This window comes from Furipterus horrens, unplaced genomic scaffold (genome assembly GCF_987537825.1).
Source record: "Furipterus horrens unplaced genomic scaffold, mFurHor1.1.pri manual_scaffold_5, whole genome shotgun sequence".
In the NCBI taxonomy this organism is placed as follows: domain Eukaryota; kingdom Metazoa; phylum Chordata; class Mammalia; order Chiroptera; family Furipteridae; genus Furipterus; species Furipterus horrens.
This window is the reverse complement of record NW_028327175.1, coordinates 50,957,690-50,979,559: the sequence shown is the minus strand read 5'-3', so window position 1 is coordinate 50,979,559 and position 21,870 is coordinate 50,957,690. Positions and strand designations below refer to the sequence as shown.

The window sequence follows — 21,870 nt, the reverse complement described above, 5'->3', positions numbered from 1 at the left end:
TTTTCCCACATCAGAGTTTCTATGTTGATGTTCCCATCTCTTCTAAACTCTGACTAGATTTGCTTTTCCATTTGACCATGACTGGTGAGGGTCAGTTGGCATCGGTTTGGTGTTGTACAGAGATGCCAGGAGGAGTCACATAAGAGATCTCTTCTGCCTATGTGGTCACTGCCTCTTGCTTACCAAGAGACAAGAATTGATAGGACTTGGCAGGATAGACTAGCTGGATTATAGAACAATACTATGCTTCCTGAAGTTCAAGCACTGATAAGACTTAAATAAATATGATATATTAAAAGAAAGGAAATAGTGGGAAGGAAGAAAAGAGACATGAATTAAAATTCTTGAGGTGTTTTAAGTATGGGATGGAACATTATTGAAAATTATAATGCTGACTGCATGGTTGAAAATTGGAGGCATATCCAGTATCCAAAAGAGGGAGAAAGTAAACCTAAGTATGCACTAATTTAATTTTTTTAACAGTTTTGCAAATACCTAGAGTTTTTAACAGGCCAATGAAAATACCACTTAGACCACCAAACTTCAGTTAGGTCATAGACATGTATATTCAATATCTCATTATTCTCATTACGGCCATGGGGATCTCGCCTGCTTTTATAACAGGCATTCCAGGGCATGTGGGTGTGATTTATTTTCATAACTGAATAGCTAAGTTTAATTTTATAACTAGTAACTAGTGGATTACTTTACACATAACAGGTGTACATTAAATATGGTAAATATGAACTTTCAATGAAAAATTAAATGATTATGTTTAAAGTTTTTCACATATAAAATATAAAAGATTTATTAGAGCAGCAATTCAAGATTTATTGCAGGTAGGAAAATCTACTATTGTGTTTATGCTGCCATTTAGGGGTACTTCTGCCTTGCTCTGTGCTGCAATGCAACACTAAAATGACAAATTCTTTATGCTCCTAGCTCTTGTGACAATAGCCAGAAGAAAAAAGGAAACGAATTATGAAAACTTTCATCTTCACAATGTCTGTTCGCAGAAATATTATCAAGTGCTTTGACATTTACCATTCTTCATACTTGATCCAATATTCTCATTTCTCTTATGGTTCCTGTTTTCATTTCTCTTTTTTTATTGCAAGTTCCTTACTTCAGTGCTTCTATACTTATTTTATCTTCAGAACAGTAAGACTACCCCAGAGAGCAGATAGGCACCTGCTCAGATAACTCAAGGTTTTCACAGCAGTCACACTGAGTCCAGAAACAGCCTAAAGCTCTGGCCCCAGAACCTGCAGTCTACTGGGCAACCTTCTCTGAGGCAGCACCATCAGAGTGGAGAGAAAAGACACGGTGCCTCCCTCTCTCTGGGTTCTGGTTTCCCAGTGCTCACCTCTCTCTATCTGAGCCCAGCAAACACACACAGTAGAAGGGAACAAAACAGAAAGCAAAGTAAGACCATCATCCCCTCCTCTGGAGGAGTGGAAAAGCCAGTGCCCTGAGGTTGGGAGGAGTGGTTTTCTGCTGGGTCCACCACACCTCTGTTGTCATCACCCCTAGGAGCCCCATTCTCAGGAAAATGGCCACCGGGTACAATGCTGTTTCTTCAGCTCTGGCACATTCCGTTCTCTCGCTCCCTTTTCATTCATCAATAGCTGAAACAAGTTTGCTCAGTGATTTCCGCCTGGTTCTCTCACGGGGATAGTACGAAGGACTCTGCACTTTAGAACTGAAGGCTGTAGATCTTTGTATGATGTTTCTGCCTCTACTCTGGTTCCATCTCTGGGTTTCTCTGTCATATTCCTAACTCACCTTCCTACTTAAGGTTTCTTTCTGCAGTTCTCCTGGACTGGCAGCTAGAGCTTCTTACAGGACTATTCTGACTAAGTTATTGCCTTCTCAAAGCTACATACTAGCAAGTAAATAAAATCCTTCAATAGCTCCCCAGTGGTTTCTCAATAACATCTAAACTCCTTATCCCAGCACTGACCCCAATCTTCCCATCACCTTCATGACCCTCTATACTGCTGAAGCCCAGCCAAGCTGAACAATCTGTTCTAGGTTTTTACCCCTCTCTAGCTTTTTCCAGCTTGCCTCCTCCTTTTCTTTCTGTGTGGAAGGTTCTCCATAGCTCTCCTGCCTGCTCCATGATCGCTACACATCTGAAGCCAAGATCCAGCTGAAATGCACTCTGTTTCTTGAAGTCTTCATTCTTCCCTGTGGTTGAAAGGTTATCTGCCTCATTCATATTCTCATAACACCTTCTCAGAACTTTTCTAGGTGTACATTTCCAGGACTCAGATTTCAGTTATGGCTCCAATACTTAATAGCTAAGTGACTGTGGGCTTGCTCACTTTACTAAATGTAGATTTACTACTCAGTCTTCTAAATGCAGTTAATTGCCCTCCTGACTTCTGTTTTCAGCAGTAGTCAAATAACGAAATGTAAAACTAACCACAGGAATACAAAAAATTATAAGAAGACATTATGAACAATTATGTGCCAACAAATTGGACAATCTGGAAGAAATGGATAAATTTTTAGAAACATACAATCTCCCAAAATGGAATCAAGAAGAAACAGAGAATCTGAATAGACTGATTACAATTAATGAAACTGAAGCAGTAATAAAAAAATTTCATGGCACACGGAAGTCCTGAACTGGATGGCTTTATAGGAGAATTTTATCAAACATTCAAAGAAGAACTAACACCTATAATTCTCAAACTATTCCGAAAAATTCAAGAGGAAGGAGGACTCCCAAGTTCAATTTATAAGGCCAGCATTATCCAAATTACAAAACCACATAAAGACACTACAAAGAAAGAAAATTATAGGCCAATTATCTCTGATGAACAGATGCAAAAATCTTCAATAAAATAACGGCAAACCAAATCCAACAATACATTAAAAGATCATACACCATGATCAAGTGGGATTCATTCCTGGGAAGCAAGGTTGGTACTATATCTGCAAATCAATTAATATGATATACCACATAAACAAAATGAAGGATAAAAATCATATGATTGTATCAATAGATATAGGAAAGCATTTGACAAAATCCAGCACCCATTTATGATAAAAACTCAGTGAACTGGGAATAGAGGGAACATATCTCAACATAATAAAGGCCATATATGACAGACCCAAAGCTAATATCATACTCAATGGAAAAAAACTGAAAGCACTTCTCTCAAGATCAGAAACAAGACAGTAATGTCCACTTTCACCACTCTTATTCAGGGAATACTGGAAGTTCCAGCCATAGCAATCAGACAAGAAGAAATAAAAGGCATCTAAATCAGAAAGGAAGTAAAACTGTCATTATTTGCAGATGACATGATACTGTATATAGAAAACCCTAAAAATGCCACCAAAAAAACTACTGGAACTGATAAGTTCAGTAAAGGAGCAGGATACAAAATAAATATCCACAAATAAGTTGCATTTTTATACACCAATAATAAACTATCAGAAAGAGCAACTAAGAAAACAATCCCATTTACAATTGCATAAAAAATACCTGTGAATAAATTTAACCAAGAAGGTCAAAGACCTGTACTCAGAAAGTTATAAGACACCGAAGAAAGAAACTGAAGAAGATACAAATAAATGGAAGCATACACTGTGTTCATGGGTAGGAATAATTAACCTTGTTAAAATGTCCATATAACCCAAAGCAAACTATAAATTCAACATAATTCCTATCAAAATACCAATGGCATATGCCACAGATCTAGAAAAAATAATCCAAAAATTTATATGGAACCACAAAAGACTCCAAATAGCCACAGCAATCTTAAGAAAGAACATTGAATTTGGAGGAATCATGCTACTTGATAACAAATTGTACTCTAAGGCCATAGTCATCAAAACAGAACCATAGGTACTGGCATAAAAACAGACACATGATAAACAGAACAGAATAGAAAGCCCAGAAATAAACCCATATCTTTAAGGTCAATTAATATTTGATAAAAGAGATAAGAACATACAATGGGGTAAAGACAGTCTATTCATTCAATAAATGGTGTTGGGAAAATTGGACAAATATTTGCAAAAAACGAAACTAGACCACCTTCTTACAAAATGAATTAAAACTTAAATGTAAGGCTCAATACCATAAAAATCCTAGAAGAAAACAAAGGCAGTAAAATCTCAGACATTTCTCCTAGTAATAATTTTTCTGATCTATCTCCTTGGGCAAGGGAAACAAAAGAAAAAATAAACAAATGAGTCTACATCAAACTAAAAAGTGTTTGCACAGCAAAGAAAACCATCAACAAAATGAAAAGACGACCCAACTGAAAGGGAAAACATATTTGCCAATGATATGGCTAATAAGGGGTTAGTTAATAGCCACAATTTATAAAGAACTTATACAACTCAATATTGAAAAAACAAATAATCCAATTTAAAATTGGGCAAAGGACCTAAACAGACACTTCTTCAAAGAGAACATCCAAATGGCCAACAGACATATGAAAAGATGCTCAATGTCACTAATTATCAGAGAAATGCAAATTAAAACCATGATGAGGTATCACCTCACAAATCAACAAACAAACAAGTGTTGACAAGGATGTGGAGAAAAGGGAACCCACATGCACTGTTGGTGGGAATGCAGACTGGTGCAGCCACTATGTGAAACAGTATGGAGGTTCCTTAAAAATTTTTAAAAACTGCCTTATGACCCAGCAGTTCCACTTTTGGTATCTGTCTAAAGAAACCCAAAACACTAATTTGAAAGACTTACATATGCACCCCTATGTTCATTGCAGTGTTATTTATAATGGGCAAGCTATGGAAGCAACCCAAGTACCCAACAACGAACAAGTGGATAAAGAAGACATGGTACATATATAAATGGAATATTACTCAGCTATAAAAAGAACAAAATGTTATCATTTGTGACAGCATAGATAGACCTAGAGGGTATTATGCTAAGTGAAATCAGTCAGTCACAGAAGGACAAGTACCACATGATTGTACTTACATGTGGAATCTAAAGAACAATATAAACAAACAAAACAGGAACAGACCCATAGATTCAGAGAACAGAATGATGGTTGCCAGAGGGAAGAGGGGTTGTAGGGCTGGCTGAAAAAGGTAAAGGGACTGAGAAGTTACAAACTGGTAGTTACGAAACAGTCATGGGGGTGTAAAGTACAGCATGGGGACTATATTGTAGTCAATAATATTGTAACAATATGTATGGTGCCAGGTGGATACTGGAAACGTTGGGGGGAACACTGCGAAGTATGTGATTGTCTAACCACTATGCTGTACACCTGAAATTAATACCAAATCATATTGAATATAAGCTGTAATTGAAAAATGTTTAAATAATTAAAAACCAAAAAGCAAAATAAAATTCACTAAAAGAAAATGTAAAACTATAAACTGCTGTACATGTGTAGGTATTACTATATCTGTGTTTATTTCTTATCTTCTCTACAAGAGCATACAGTTTTGGTCCCAGGAGTCTATTTCTTACTAGTTTCCCCACATACCATAGCATCTCAGAGTACCAGAAACAACTACTTATTTAATTTAAAAAATAGATAGAGTTTTCATGTGTCCATGAATTGGATTTTTTAACCTACAATCTTTTTAAAAATGTGAGGGACAGTTTCTGTTGGTTTATTTATATAAATCTTTTCCTTCTAAACTTAGCACCTTTGTGTACTTGACAATTTGGGGCCTGATTTTATGGCTACATTTCCATGTCTGGTACCAGCCTGACATAGGAACTATGCAGTCTAACCTGATTAAATACCATCTCAGTGACTGGCAGGAGATGCAAAACAAACCCAAGCAAACGATTTGAAATATTGCTATCTTGGGGAAGGATTTTCAAAAGGTGCTTGTTTTAAAAAATGGACCTAGTAGTCAAAAATATTATGATGTGTTTAATATCCAAGCAATGAGGCAGCATGTCAGCTGTAAAGAACTGGGAATGATAATATTTTGCCTGCTTGGGTGGAGAAGTTCAGGGTGACCTGTCCTGTGGGCAGCGAGCTTGGGAGGTTAGTCTGGGGCTTTCTGCTTTGCTTGGCAAATAGCTTTGCTCTTTCACACTTTTAAATATATGATGAAAGCCACTGGTGTCAACCTTTCCTCTTCTTTTTAAATAATTGTACATTTTTAAAAAGCTTTCTTGCCATTAATGTCTCTTGTGATGGATAGTCTTGTTTGCCTTTGCTTATTTATCTTTATGCCCTTACACTTGGTCTTTGTTACTTTAGTGTTTTGGAAATATATATAAAAAGTAAATCATCAAATTGCTTTTCCTGAAAGTACTCTGGGTGACTCCCAGATGTGATAAATGTAATGTGTGTTTCAAAATTTTCTTAATGTGGTTTGAACAAATTCAAAATTTACAGAGTATGAACACACACACAGAGCAAAGGAATCATCTATTGAAAGGAAGCACAGTAATTATATTGAACATCTTCAGAGAGCTTTATATTTTGAGAAATTATAAGACTCATCACTGTACACAACTATCTGGTAGGCGACAAAGCAATAAGCAGAGAACCTCTCCAGCCTTAGAACAGCCACAGAATACATGTCATCCAGCTTACAACCTCACTTCACCAATTCCTTCAATACAAATGCAGCCTCTACCTCCATATTTCCTGTAACAAGGAACTCATTACTTTGTGGAGAAAACCATTTCACTTTTAGATTTCCCTCCAAGATTTTCCTAATACAGAGCCTGTATTTGGTTCCTCTGACCTCTGGCTTCCACCAATGGGTCTTAATTTTCCTCTTCAGAGCTATAGACAGACTTAGCCTTATCCTCAATCCAAATGGTATTCTTCAAATATTTTAAGTCAACTTTTATCTCTCTCATGTCTTCTATATGGCTGTTTTATTTCTCCAGTTCCTTTAAGTTCTTGACTAATGATGTGGTAAAAATGGGGTCCAAAGGGGTGCTGTTTGGGTGACTCTGAAGGTAATCTCTGACTTGTCAGTGTCCCTGTGAAATGTGACCAGAACAAGACACAATATTGTACATGTGGCCTGGACAATTCAGAGTACAGTAGGACTATTATATTAGCTTCTTTATCTGGCCACATGTATGCATTAACAAAGCTATAATCTAAGGAACTTTTTAAATCCATTGCATCCACTGTATCTGTTTATCCATTCAATCAGCAAACATCTTTGAGCAACTACTATGTCAGGCACTGTGCTCAACACTGATTCGTTCTTAATGTTGTTGACTAGACTGTTGGGATAGATCTCCCATATCCTGTACTTATGCAATTTACTTTTCACTCCTAGCTGGTGGATTCACATCTTTTCCTTGTTAAATTTCATCTGACTGATGGTGACATATTTTACCAGTCTGGTAGGTCCTTATAAATCTTGATCATGGCATCCAATATGTTCATCTGTCTTTTATAGCTTTGTGCCAATTACAAACGTGATAAAATACTGACTATGTCTTTATCTAAGTCACTAGTAAGTTGAACAGTTAAGTGGCCAGGATGGAGACTTGTCAAACCCACTAACACTTTTCTATAAAGCAATTTTCCAACTAACAGTACTACTTATCTAGCTCATTCTTTTTAATATTACTCAGAAAGGTATGAGTAACTTAATAACTTTCTTTTCTGAAGTCAAGATATATTATGCTCACAGCATTTTTGTGATCTATCAGCTTAGAAATTTACCAAAAAAGGTTGACATGACTTATTTTTAGTAAATCTATTTGTCTTCAAATAACCTCAGCTTTTTTTTCTAGGTAATCATAAAATACATGAATAATAATATGACCCTCTGGGCATTTGTCCTAAAGTTCACTAAAATTCTTTCATTTTTCTGTATATAGCCACTTTAAACTTGAGCTCATTCAAGGGCACCTCATAAGAATGGTGTGAAAATTAAAAGGGAAAATGAGTGTTGAGCCTTTCACACAGTCCTGGTACATTATAAGGATTCCATAAACATTATTATAAATGTGTGAGACACCTCATTTTTTACTTATCATTGTTGGGTTCTGAATTATAGTTTTTAAACTCTTCCATCTCTCCCAAGCTACATCTCTCTTTTTAGCTCACAGCCTTCAGAACCACTAAACTATCTGACATTCCCTGTCCTTAGGCTCAGGAGCTTGACTGATTCTCCAGGCATTACTGCAAAGTCTTGGGGTTCCCTTCACTTATATAGCAATAAGTTGTTCTTCTGTGGAGATCAAATTACGGCTGTTCTTAGTACAGATTTGGTAGTTACAAAATAGTCATGGGAATATAAAGTACAGCATAGAAAATATAGTCAATAATACTATAATAACTATGTATGGTGCCAGGTGGGTACTGGAACTGTTGAGGGGAACACTTAGTTTTTTTATTGGGGTGCCATTGGTTAATAAAATTATATAGCTTTCAGGTGTACAAGTCTATAATACATCATCTGTATACTGTATTGTGTGTTCACCACCCCAAGTCAAGTCTCCTTCCATCACCATCTACTCCCCTCTTTACCCTCCTTTACCTTCTCCCACCCCCTTTCCCTCTGGTAATCACCATATTATTGTCTGTGTCTATGAGTTTTGTTTTTCTTAATTTTGAGGGGAATGCTTGGTAAAGTATATGATTGTCTGACTACTATGATGTAGACCTGAAACTAATATAATATTGAATGTAAACTGTAAATGAAAAAAAAAGTAAAAACAACAACAAAAGAAGCAGTTCTTCTCATTTGCTTTTTCTCAAAGGGGGAGCTTTTATCAAGGCCAGTCGAGAAGAATTCACCAAATCATCATCTTTGGAAGATAGTTGCTTAGAGAGATATCTATCTCTACTTCTCTCTTTCCATCCTCTCTTCTTTCCTTTCTTCTAGAAGAACCTGACATTCTTACTGAGCTTCACAGTCTAAAGAAGTTATTATACTTTATATAATTCATTTCTTGCAATCAACCTGTGAGGCAACTATTATCTCATCCCCACTTCAGAGACAGCAATCAAAACTAAGAGCAATTCAGAGATGTATTCACGGTGACAGAGTCATTAGGATTTTCAGCTGTGACTCATATATAAGATACTAACTAGAAAGTTGCCTCCATGCCAGATATTAGAAAAGCATCAACCATACCGTCTATCCAGTCAGATGGTTTCTGTACAATGCTTATTTTCATCATAAAGGTGATTTAAGGGAGAGAAGACCTAGAAGTAATTCAAGTACAAGACTAAGATTAGTGTCTCCCATAGAGATACAAAGTCAAATAAGGAAAAGTGTAAGGAGTTTGACCTAAGTCTTACATGTGTAGGATATCTCTATCTGGAGGTGATGCAGGATGTGTATGGGGGAGCAAGGGGCAAGAACAAAATGAGAGAGAAGGAACAACAGCATGGGTGGGTCCAGGGAATGGCAGTTGGTCCATCAAAATGAAAGATATGGCTGCAGGGAGGGCTGGGAAGGACGGATACACTGGAAAGCCCGGTTGGGGATCATGCAGTGGAAAGCTTTGAATGCACAGTTCGGATGTTTATACCTTATTCAGTTTGGAATGAGAAGCCACAAAAAGTCTCTGGTATTAAGCATAACTTGATCCAGGTTATGCTTTGTAAATAATAATGAGGCCACTATGGATAAGATGACTTGAAGGGTGTGAGAGTAGAAGCAGATTGCTCAGTGGCAAACTTACTCTTTGCAGGGTTCATGGTTATACTTTAGTTTATTGCCAGAGCTCTCTGAGGGCCCAGACAACCAAACCCTCCTCTTTGATACTACCTGTGCAGTCACCCTCTCCCAAATCATGGCCTTTAAGGGAGGGAAAGATGGGTTCTATTTCCTACTCAGGTGTTTTAAGTCAGTAGAGATATATCTTAATTTCTTCTGTTTCACTGTCTTCCATGCAAATCAAGAGAACAGATCAGCTGAGCCTTGCCAGTTGGGTAATGACTGGGGCTCACCTTCCAGGTGATTCTTCCCCCACTCTCTATAACTTATGTCAGGCCTGCATGGCCCATCACTGAATACCACAATGGGGAGTCACCGCTATGTGTCTTGTCTTTTCCTTGGACCTGTAGGACCCAGTGACTTTTCTTATGCCAATCAGAATGGGCTGCTGCTCCTTCCTAGAACTTTCAGGTTCACCAGTGATGGTATATCTCTGTACTTTTTCCATTTGCTCCAGTGAAACTTCTCTGTGTTACATTCTTCAACTCTCTAAACTCTCATACTACTATCAATTCCTCTTTGCTTTCTGAGAATTTTCATTTGTGGATTGTTTAAAGACTCTTAAAAAATATTTTCTAAGAGCTATTGCTCATCTCTGATAGGTTGCAGGGTGCAGAGGCATTCATTGTCCCTTTCATCGCCTCAACATGGGGATCAGCTGGGATTTACAGCGCAATCACATGACTGGTGAAATTCTTAAAGGAAACAAATGGACAACCCTCTTACCTATCCATCTACCTGCCCATGTGTCTAGCATTAATCCTGCTTACTAAACAGAAAGCATCAGTTCAGGCAAGTTGCTTCCTGTGTTTCCAGGCAACACAAACTTTCCACACTGGGTTCATACGTGCTGGCCAATTTAGAAATAGAAGGTGAGATTCAGTGAGGGGGGAAAGCTAGAAGCAGAGTTTTTCACTCTATAGAGGGCCTTTTAGCCACTAAGCTGTGTGAGCTAAAAGAAAAATCTTCCATGCATTTAGACAGACAGTTTAGTGAGAAGCTACTGATCTTTAGGTGAAGAAGCATGGCCTTTACAGATCACAACCTGAATAGCTGCGTTGCTAGAAGATGAACAGTTCCTTCAGTAGATGTCCGGCAAAATGGGGCTGATTCAAGACAGAGAGATCAGTGAAATTACCTCCAATCAGGGTTGAAGATGGGGCAAAGGGAGCAGAAATGGCTGAACCATGAACCATGTCCCCAGACTCTGTTTTGTAAAACCTTACCACAACCCCGGAGAGGCTCTGAGGCACAGAGAATGCAGACTTGTGAGTGGGGTGGGAGAAGAAAGAGAGGATGTTGGAACTTGACATGAAGAAAGGGGTTAATACCTTATTCTTTCTTGCTTTTACCTCCCTAGTCCCATGAAAGCTAAGAATTAGGAATGTCTTACAGCTTCTAATGCCTGCTGACTTCACTGTCCAATCACAATTAGAATCTAAGATTCTGGAGCACTGTAAGTATTTACATATTTTGTAAAGCGAACTGAAATAAATATAAAATCCAGCCAGAAGGACTGGTCCTCTTAAAAAAAAATTTATTAAGAGCAAAACATGTATCTGTCACATTCCTCAGTAAGCAGGAACAGGCGTTGGCCCCAGGGCATGGGTGGAAGGGAAAGAGATGAAAAAATAGTGACCTTTTTCTTTGAGAGTCATTTTTCAGTGCTGGTAGTAACTCATTTTGACAGTAAAACATTTGTCAGTAGAGGGACCAAACAGGTGACAGATGTGTGTAAACTGGTACAAAACAGGTGGAAAAGAGAGCTGTTCATTTAGTTCTACTGACTGAGGTACGGTCTTTCCTTCAAGTCCAGGAAGGTGCTTGCAGAGCTAGGAATTAGGTGTGCTAGGTGACATGCTTCCATGGGAACACAAAATGGTGTGTGTGACTGTAATGCACTGAATGTTTGTGTCCCCCTAGAATTCCTCTGTTGAAACCCTATCCTCAATGTGACAGTATTAGGAAGTGGGCCTTTGGGAAGTATAGTATTCCCTCACTTATCGCGGGTATTATGTTCTAGACCCTCCCGTGATGTGAAAATCCGCGAAGTAGGAACCTTACATTTATTTTAGTACTTATATATATATTTTAAGGCTTTATAAGCCCTTCCTACACACTTATAAACTGTTCCTAGTCCCTTATTAAACTTTCCCACTCCCTTATGAACCTTTTCCACACTTTTATAAACACTACTTATGTTCTTAAATATATTCTACACTCTTAAACCTACATAACTTTAACAACATACATATACAGTACTGCAAAATCCCATGATATAGTGAAAAATCCACGATAAATAATTAAATATATTTTTAAAAATCCCGCAATATAGTGAGGCCACAATAAGTGAACTGTGATATAGAGAAGGACTACTGTAATTTGATTTAGATTAGGTCATGAAGGTGGGACCCGTATAATGGCATTAGTGCCCTTATATGAACAGGAAGGCAAAAAACTCTCTCTCCGCCAAGCAGCATGCAATGAGGAAAGGTCATAAGAGGACACAGTGAGAAGGTGGCTGTCTACAAGCCAGGTTCCAGGTTCTCACCTAGGACTGAATCTGATGGCACATTGATCTTGAACTTACCAGCCTGCAGAACTGTAAGAAATACATGTCTGGGGACTTCCGGCCAAGATAGAGGCATAGACAGACATGCTGGATCTCCCTCCGCAACTAAGAAGGAGTACTACTACCTCAAAACTAGAGACAACCAGAAGTTCCAGAAAATCAAGCTATATAGAAGTCCAAAAACCAAAGGTATAAAGAAGAAATACTCATCCAGACAGGTAGGAAGGGCGGAGACGGGGCAGAGAGGACATGGTATGGTGGTGGCAGTGGTGGCAGCAGCAGGCCGGTAGAAAGTGCAGTCACATGCTTTAAAAAGTGGGGAGGACAGACGTGGAGTGTTCCCAGCTCCTGAACAGACTGTGCAGCTCATGGTCCCAGTGACAGGAAAATCAAGCCTCATTGCTTCTGACTGTGCGGACCAGTGGGGGTTGAGGTGGAGGAAGAAACTGCGGGCCTCTCAGCAGAATCCACTTGTTTAAAGGGACCCCACAGTCCTAGAACGTCTGCAGACACACCCACTCTGGGAACAATGGCCAGGGCAACAGCTAGAGAGGCGCCAGTCCCATACGGAAGTGGGAGAAGTGCTTGGAAAAGGGTCAAGTGCTGAGCAAGTGACATTGTTCCCTCTCAGACCCCTCCCCCACACAAAGCACCACAACGTGCTGAAACAGGTTGCCCTATACTATGAATCCCTAAGGCTCTGCCCCTTACAACGTAACAGGAGAGACAGCTCTACTTAAGACACAGGCAAACAAACACAGCAGCTTGTCAAGATGAGGAGACAGAGCAGTATGGCCCAAAATGGGGGAATGGATCAAGGTTCCAGTGGGAGAACTAAATGACGAGGAGCTAGCCAACCTAACAGACGAATTCAAAACACTGGTGATAAAGATGCTCAAAGGCCTGACAGATATGCTTGAGTATGGCAGACTCATAAGGGAAGAAGTGAAGGCTATGCTAAGTGAAATGAAGGGAAATCCACACAAAACCAATGGTGAAGGGAAAGAAACTGGGGTCCAAATCAAGGATTTGGAACATAAGGAAGAAAAAAGCAGTCAACTAGTACAGAATGGGGAAATAAGAATTGAAAAAAATGAGGAGAGGCTTAGAAACTTCTGGAGCAACCTTAAACGTGCCAACATCTGAATCACAGAGGTGCCAGAAAGAGAAGAGGAAGAGCAAGAAATTGAAAGCTTATGTGAAGCAATAATGAAGGAAAGCTTCCCAAATTTGGGGAAGAAAATAGACATACAAGTCCAGGAAGCACAGAGAGTCCCAAACAAGCTAGACCCAAAGAGGACCACACCAAGACACATCATAATTAAAATGCCAAAGGTGCAAGAAAAAGAGAGAATCTTAAAAGCAGCAAGAAAAAGTAGAGAGTTACACACAAAGGGGTGCCTATAAGACTATCATCTGATTTCTCAAAAGAAACTTCGTAGGCAAGAAGGGACTGGAAAGAAGTATTCAAAGTGATGAAAAGCAAGGACCTACAATCAAGATACTCTATCCAGCAAAGTTATCATTTTGAATGAAAGGGCAGATGAAGTGCTCCCAAACAAGGTAAAGCTAAAAGAGTTCATTATCACCAAGCCATTATTATATGAAACATTAAAGGAACTTATTTAAGAAAAATAAGATCAAAACTATGAACATTAAAATGACAACAAACTCACAGCTATCAATAGATGAATCTAAAAAAGAAAAACAAAACCCAACTAAGCAAACCAGAATAGGAACAGAATCATAGGTATGGGATCATTTGGACGGTTATCAGCTGGGAGGGAGGAGGGGGAGATATGGGGAAATGGTGCAGGGATTAAGAAGCATAATTGGTTGGTACAAAATAGACAGGGGGAAGTTAAGAATAATATAGGACATGGTGAATCCAAAGAGCTTATATGCACGACCCATGGACATGAACTAAGGGGGTGGGATTGCTGGGGGGAGGGGGGTACTGGGTAGAGGGGAGCAAAGGGGAAAAATTGTGACTACTGTAACAACATAATAAAATGTACTTTTAAAAAAAGGAAAGAAAGAAATGTCTTTTGTTCAAGCCACCAGTTTATGGTATTTGTTTTAAGCAGCCTGAGCTAAGATCGTGGCCTAATTGTCCTGGCTCTGATCCCCTCCAGAACTTGATCCAGAATAACTTGAGGGACAATGTCAGAGGGCATGTTGGCCACAGGCAATTCTTCATTCTTTCCCCCAGCATCAATTCACCCTCCCTGTATAGGTGAATGTACAATTAAAAGAATTCAGTATTGAAAACTGAAATGAATAGTAGATGGGAAGAAAAAATTGTACAAGGGAACCAGCTTAAGGAAAGTTGATCTCAAATTCTGGAATAGAAAAAAGATTTTCAAGAAAATTATTTCTGTCCATTTGCTTACCTTTGTTCAAGCGTCCCATCACAGTAAATTCAAAATATTTGCTGTTGTCAGTTGAAGAGTAAAGGCCGAAGATGGTGGCGGAACTCTTAGTCTGCAGCTTGAAGGTGGTGATCACATAGAGTTCGTTCAGGGTGGGGTCGGTCAGGATGGGCCGAAGAGCACCTGGGTTCAGCCTCTGGCTGGAGGATGGGAGAAGGTCAAAAACTGGGGACAATGGAGAAAACAGGATCATCAGTGAAAGATTTAACTTTGGGGCAAACACATTTCTTTCTGAAGGCAGACAATTTGACAGAAACCTATAAAGTAATGTAAACTAATGGAGTTGTTTTCCACACTACCAGATGCCCCAGTTTTTCTTTTGCTTACAGTGGCTAGACATTTGAACCAGAAGAAATATAGCACAATATTTATCACTAGGTGATAGCCCCCAAGAGAAGACTAAGTTTGCAAGCCCCAAATTGCATTGGACTGAAGAAGTGGCTCTGAAAATGCCCACTGGGTAAAGCACTGAAGGCTTAAAATACAGGTGACAGCACCCACACCATTGCTTTCTCAGGTCCCCCCCGTAATGAATGTCTGGTGTCCTCAGGGTTCTTCATGTACCTCTGGACCACCGCCAATTGTATTTTCCTGGGCAGTGATTAATGACACAGGGAGCGCAGCAGAAAGAATGGATGTTGGGGGAGATCAAGTCTCAGAAAAGTGGTCTGTACCGTTGTGGGCCCTAAGGGTTCCCTTTGTGCATTTACAGTTCTCCAATATTTCTCCGTTAAAAAATCTCAATGTGGAAACAAAACAAAACAATGCCATCTCTATTGCTTGACTATAACCTGAATGATGGAGTTGGTGTACAAAAACTAGTTGCCTTTTTATTTTTTAAAAGAAAGGTGAAGGGAGGGAGAAAGATGGAGAAAAACATCGAATGGCTGCCTCCCCACACTCCCCACCCCCCAACAGAGGATTGAACCTGCAACCCAGGCATGTGCCCTGATGGGGAATCGAACCAGCAACCTTCAATTTGTAGGACAATGCCCAATCAAATGAGTCACAATGGCCAAGGATAAGTTGCTTTTGATCAAGGCAGCAGCATTTTCTCTCCAACTCTTTAATATTTAAGAAAGGTATGAGAGAGTACATCTAGACTTACTTGAAAGACAACAGCCAAATTTGGGTCTTACTCACTATAAGCTACTTAGTATTTCTGTTGGTTTATGCAAATATTGCTTGAATAATTCCATAGCTGTCTCCTGGATACAATAATCTGGTTACTAAAAGTGTAATAGCATTCATAATTATAAATAGTTCTTAAAAATCAATAAAATAAGCATCCTTATTGAAAAATGGGCAAAAAACATGAAAAAGGAGTTAACAGAAAAAGAGTTACAATGGCAAATAATTATATATATACATAAATGCTAATATAGTTAGCTAATGATGAAGGAATTGCTAACATAAATTATATTATTTTCACTAAATTGCAAAAACAATAAACACAATAAGGGTTCAGGGAAATGGGATCTCATATACCGGTGGGTAAGATCTAATTAGTATAAACATTTTGAAGGCAGTTTAAACAACAGTATCAAAGACCTTAAGACATACATGCTTTTTGACTTAGCAATTCTGCTTAAAGGAATTTATCCTAAGGAAATAATGAATTTACCCTAAGGAAATAATAACATGGTAAATTATTTAGGTACAAAGATATTCACCACCAGTGGTAATTCTAGAATTTCTGTTAAGGAGAGAATTATGTCAGAATTCAATGGAAGAGGCGGGAAAACTGAAGCTCTGCTGGCACACCACTTTGTTATGGAAACAAAGTGTCCTTAGCAGAGAAAGGAGGGCTTGACAGAGATTAAGCCATCCTATGGCACTGCAGTTATTCAACAAGTTATTATTTATAATAGCAAAACACTGGGAACAGTGAAATAAGCCAGACGGGGAAAGACAAATACCATATGATCTCACCTAATACAGGAAGCTAATGAAAAAAACTAACAAAAGACCAAAAGAGAACCAGAGGCATGTAAGCAAGGAACAGCCTGACAGTGACCAGAGGGGATTGGGGAGGGGGAAAAGAGGGGAAAGAAGGGGAAGGGTTTATTCAAAGAACTAGTATAAATGACCCATGGACATGGACAACAGGGTGGGGACTGACTGTGGGAGAGGGGGGAGATGCATGTGATAGGGGAGAGAAATGGAGGAAAAATAGGACAACTGTAATAGAAAAACAATAAAATAAATAAAATTAAATTAAAAACAACAACACTGGGAACAACTTGTATTAGAGCCCTGGATAAATACACTTTGGTCCTTTTAAAAAGTGGAATGTTGTTTATTAATAAAGATAGTATAGCTGAATACTTACAGACATGGAAAAATGTTCATGATATATTAACTGGAAAAAAAGATTATAAAACTATACATATAACAGGATCCCATTTAAAATATATATTTGCATTAAAAAAGATTTGAAAGACAATACAACAAAATACTAACATGAATAATAACTACATCTGGGTTAAGGTATAATTATAAATGTTTAAATTTCTTTTTGCTTACCTGGTTTTCTATTCTTTTTTTTTTTTTCTTTTTTTTTTTAAGAACGAACAGGTGTTGCTTTCATATTAAGAAAAAGAGATAAAAGCTACAAAATAAACAGGCAATATCTGCTTAAGAAAGTCTACCCCTTTTAAAGGACTCCCTGTCTTCAGACTGTATGTGTTGTTTCTTTCACGTGGACTCAGGACCTTACACAATAATGGATTTATTACTAACAATGTTGGAAAGAAGAACATCTATTATGTTCCCTCCAGCACTCCGCTTTCCCCAAACATGAAGACTGCTGCTACTGTACTTCAAAAGAGAGACTGAATTTTTAAATTTCCAGAGAACTGAAAACTTCACATTTCCACCAGTAAGGGCAATATGTTTAGAAGTTCTATTCTGGACAAGTCATCTTCAGAAAAGAGATGTGTGTTTAAAGTGTGGAAACTGCATTTAAAATGAAACTCAGGAATTCATGATTCTTGTTTTGACTATGATCACTTCCATAATTTAGCTCAAGCTAAATTTACCGTACTCCAATCTGTTTGGTTTGTCTAATGCACTGGCTTCTCTCTCAAGAGGCAGAGTTGGTGTTAGTTAGTAATGAATTTGGAGAGTGTTTTGAAAAGGAAATGAGACTCTACGATTTTCTTTTAAAGTCATTACATCTTAGTAGTAGCATCAGGATCTAAGCATAACCTTCTAGTGTCAGAGATGAAATTACTATCAATGAGTGCAAATACCATGTTATGAGAATTGAATACATACTAATAAGACTAACAAGGCTAGCTCAGAGGAGAAAAGAGATAAGCAAATTATCCAATTGAGCTGATAATTGTAAGAGTAATTAACTTAATAAAAGAATCTATCAGAAACTCGACTTAATCAGATAATCTACGGCAACTACATTAACCTGATAATTTAGGTAGTATGTATACTTGATTTCAAGTCTCCATAAAACAGGCAGCTCTGTTGCCCTGGTCAGGTGGCTCAGTTGGTCCTACCATACACCAGAAGGTTTCAGGTTTAATTCCCCATCAGGGCACATACCTCAGTTGCAGATTTGATCTCCCCAGTCAGGGAGTAGAAGAGGCAACCAAGCAATGTCTCTCTCTCTCTTTTCCTCTCCCCCTTTTTTCCTCTTTTCTTTCCCCACTCCCTTTCTCTCTCTCTCAAATCAATAAACATATTCTCTGATGAGGATTTTTTAAAAATACAAGAAAACAGGAAGCTCTGTCTAAGCAGAAGCAAAATCCATACCTGTAGCTCACCAGCAAGTAATGTGTTCAAATGCCAAAAATTCATATAACCTAAAGTACTTTGCCTGTATATTCAAACCTGCCTAATAATGTCTGCAATAAGAAAACTCTTGAATTATGTTTAAAAGCTGCCTTTCTGACACCAACAGGAACAAGAGCAAGTCTAAACAAGTGGGTACATTAAACTAAAAAGCTTCTGCACAACAAAGGAGAGTATCAACAAAATGAAAAGGCAACTTGTTGAGTGGGAGAAAATATTTGTACATCATATATCTGATAAGGAGTTAATATCCAAAAGCAATCCAATTTAAAAGTGGGCCTAAGACATACAAATGGTCAGCGGGTACATGTGAGGATGCTCAACATCAGTAATCAAATGCAAATCAAAGCTACAATGAGCTATCACTTCATATCTGTTAGAAAGGCTAATTAAAAAGATAAAAAACACCAAGAGTTGGTGAGGATGTGGAGAAAAGGTAACCCTATGCATCCTTGGTGGGAATGTAAATTGGTGCAGCCACTATGGAAAACTATGAAGATTCCTCAAAAATTCAAAAATAGAACTACCATATGATCCAGCAATTCCACTTCTGGGTATTTATCAAAAACAAACACAAAAACACTAACTTGAAAAGATATATGCACCCTCATGTTCACTGCAGCATTATTTACACCAGCTGAGACATGGAAACAACCCAAGTGTCCACTGACAGATGAATGGATACAAAAATATGGTACACATATACAATGGAATATTATTCAGCCATAAAAAGAATGAAATCTTCTCATTTGTGAGAACACAGATGGATCTAGAAGGTATTATACTAAGTAAAATAAGTCAGAGAAAGACAAATACTGTAAGATCTCACTTATATGTGGAATCTAAAATAATTAAAAAAACAAGCTCATAGATACCAAAAACAGATTTGTGGTTGCCAGAGGTTGGGGTTGAGGGTGTATGTGTGTGGGTAAATCAGTGAAGGAGATAAAAGGTAAAAACTTCCAGTTATAAGATAAATAAGTCATGAGGATATAATGTACAACATGGTGACTACAGTTAATCATATTGTATTGTATATTTGAAAGTTGCTAAGAGAGTAGATCTCAAAAGTTCTTATCACAAGAAAAAAACTTTTGTAATTATGTATGGTGATTGATATTAATTAGAGTTATTGTGGTGATCATTGTGCAATATATGCAGTTATAGAATCATGTACACCTGAAACTATTTAACATTACATGTCAATTATACTTCAATTAAAAAAAAAGGTTTCATTCTTACCTTCCTAGAAGCAAGGTCACAATGAATAAATATCATCGACTACAGCATTTCAAATATATCAACACAGACTAAAAGCAGTACAGTACCTCCTGAAACTACACTTCTGATTGCCTGGTCTGGAATCAAAATGAGTTATTTGGTGAAATGCAGAGTTTAAATGGGTGACTACTGCAATGGAATGGGAAGGGGTTTGGGAATGCCCTCGTAGGGCTTCTTCATTCTGGCCCAGTGAGGAAGAACTTTTATCTCCAGTGTGTCTCTTCCAGCTTTATTTCCTTAGTAATAAGTCAACCTGGGCACCAATTTCAAACAGATGAAGGTCATCACCTAAGATCTTTTCTTCCTTTAATATTGCTGGCGAAAAAGTTTGGTTAGTTATTTTTCCAAAAAAATGGTTCTAGTAGTACTTAGTTGTCTTTAACTTCATTCGAAACAATTATGTTAGATTGTATTATGACAGCTGTCATATCAGAAGGCATTTTAAAAATTATCAAAATTGGTGAATTTTTGTGCAGCCATTTCAATATTGAAGATGGAAGCGACATTTTGGCATATTATGCTTTATCATTTCAAGAAAAGTAAAAATGCAACTGAAACACACAAAAAGATTTGTGCAGTGTATGGAGAAGGTGCTCTGACTGATCAAATGTGTCAGAAGTGGTTTGCAAAGTTTCTGGGTACTATTGACATTTGGCCAAGTAATTCTTTGCTATGAAGCTGTCTCATGCATTGGAAGATGTTTAGCAGCACCCCTGGCTTCTACCCACTAGAAGTCAATAGTGGAAGATAGCTGACATACTCAAAATACCCAAATCAATAAAGGTATTGGTGAAAATGAAAAATGTGTCTTTTATGTTATGGAAAAAACTAAACGGACTTTTTGGCCAACCCAATAATTTCTTCCGTTTGGCTTTTACAAAAAAAAAAAAAAAATGTTTAAGCTTAATTGCTTTCTGCCTAATGGTTATTTTCATCCTATCTCACAAAGGGGTTTGAGGTTTATGCAGGTGTCGCTTCACTGTGTATATTGAATTTTTGCTTCTTCATAGAGGAAGTTTTGGGGTTCAAGCAAAGTTAGAGCAAGAAAATCCGGTGGCATGACAAAGAGAATAATGCTGCGCCTTTCTCAGGTATGTAGGTCTCAGACCTTTGGGTGAACATCGCTCCCACCACAGGGAAGGATTTAGAAAGCCAGAGGAGAGGAGTAGGCCAGCCAGACTGAGATACAGAGGACAGAACCCGGGTTTCAGGCTACTCCAGACGGGGCATGTTAGACAGAGGTCTAGGACCGTGGTCAGCTAGTAAACCGCACTTCTTTGCATAGACTGAAACTAAGTTTTGCACCTCCAAAACCACTGTTTATGGAATTGATCTCACCTCTGGATAATGGAGTCTCAGAAAGTCTGCACTCTAACCACGGCTTCTGATCACAGAATACTTTGACTCGGGCACCAGAAAGACAGAGAGGTGCCCAGAGAGGCCCCAGGAGCCAAGCCGCTGAGCTGGTCCCACCACTCACCCAAGGGGAACGCCGGCCGGCGGGCTCCGCGGATGAGGGGTCTGGGGCGGGTCACCCCCGCAGCAGCTCTAGCCCACTTACCTTGGGGGGCCTGGGCGCCGGCCCCCAACCACAGCTGCAGGGCCAGGTGCAGCAGGAGGAAGGCGGCTCCTCCTGGTGCCAGCATATTGGCTCTTCCAGCTCCCCGTGGGCGCCCGGCAGCGACGGCAGCGTTCGTTCTGCCTCGGTGTCCTCAAGTGGCGCGCTGTGTCTGGGTGGGACCCTGGGCGGGCGGCGCAGGTGAAGGGTGCGCGGTGCGGAGCTGGAGCGGGACCGGCGTTCCGGGGTGCCGTCGGGGGCGGCGCTCGCGTCCTGGCGCTGCGCAGAGCCGGTGCGCTGTCGGCTGGGCTGGGCGGCCGCGGTCCGGTGCTTTATGGCCCGGCGGGTCCCGGGGAGGGGGAGGGCCGAGGCTGGGGCGGCCCCCTTGGCTGGGATCCCCCTTTGCCGGGAAGAGTGGGGGCGGCCGAGAGGGAGGCGTGAGTGTGGGGACGCGCAGGAGCCCGGGACCTTTCCAGTCCTCGGGTGGGCTGTAGGCGGCCTCGGATAGCAAGTGGGATTAAGAGTGGGGAGGAGAGTATGGGCAGCAG

The 21,870-nt window shown here is 39.2% G+C and overlaps 1 protein-coding gene across 1 annotated transcript in view; it reads right to left on the bottom strand.

Annotated features, from left to right (window-relative positions):
* Positions 1-21,639, bottom strand: part of THBS4 (thrombospondin 4) — a 72,691-nt gene extending 51,052 nt beyond the window's left edge. Inside the window, exons 1-2 of the mRNA XM_090276421.1 lie at positions 21,326-21,639; positions 14,635-14,838 (exon numbers count right to left, since the gene is read on the bottom strand). Of these exons, the coding sequence (XP_090132547.1) occupies positions 14,635-14,838; positions 21,326-21,410 (289 nt within the window). The 5' untranslated portion in view covers positions 21,411-21,639. The remainder of the gene's footprint in view (positions 1-14,634; positions 14,839-21,325) is intronic.
* Positions 21,640-21,870: the final 231 nt, after the last annotated feature.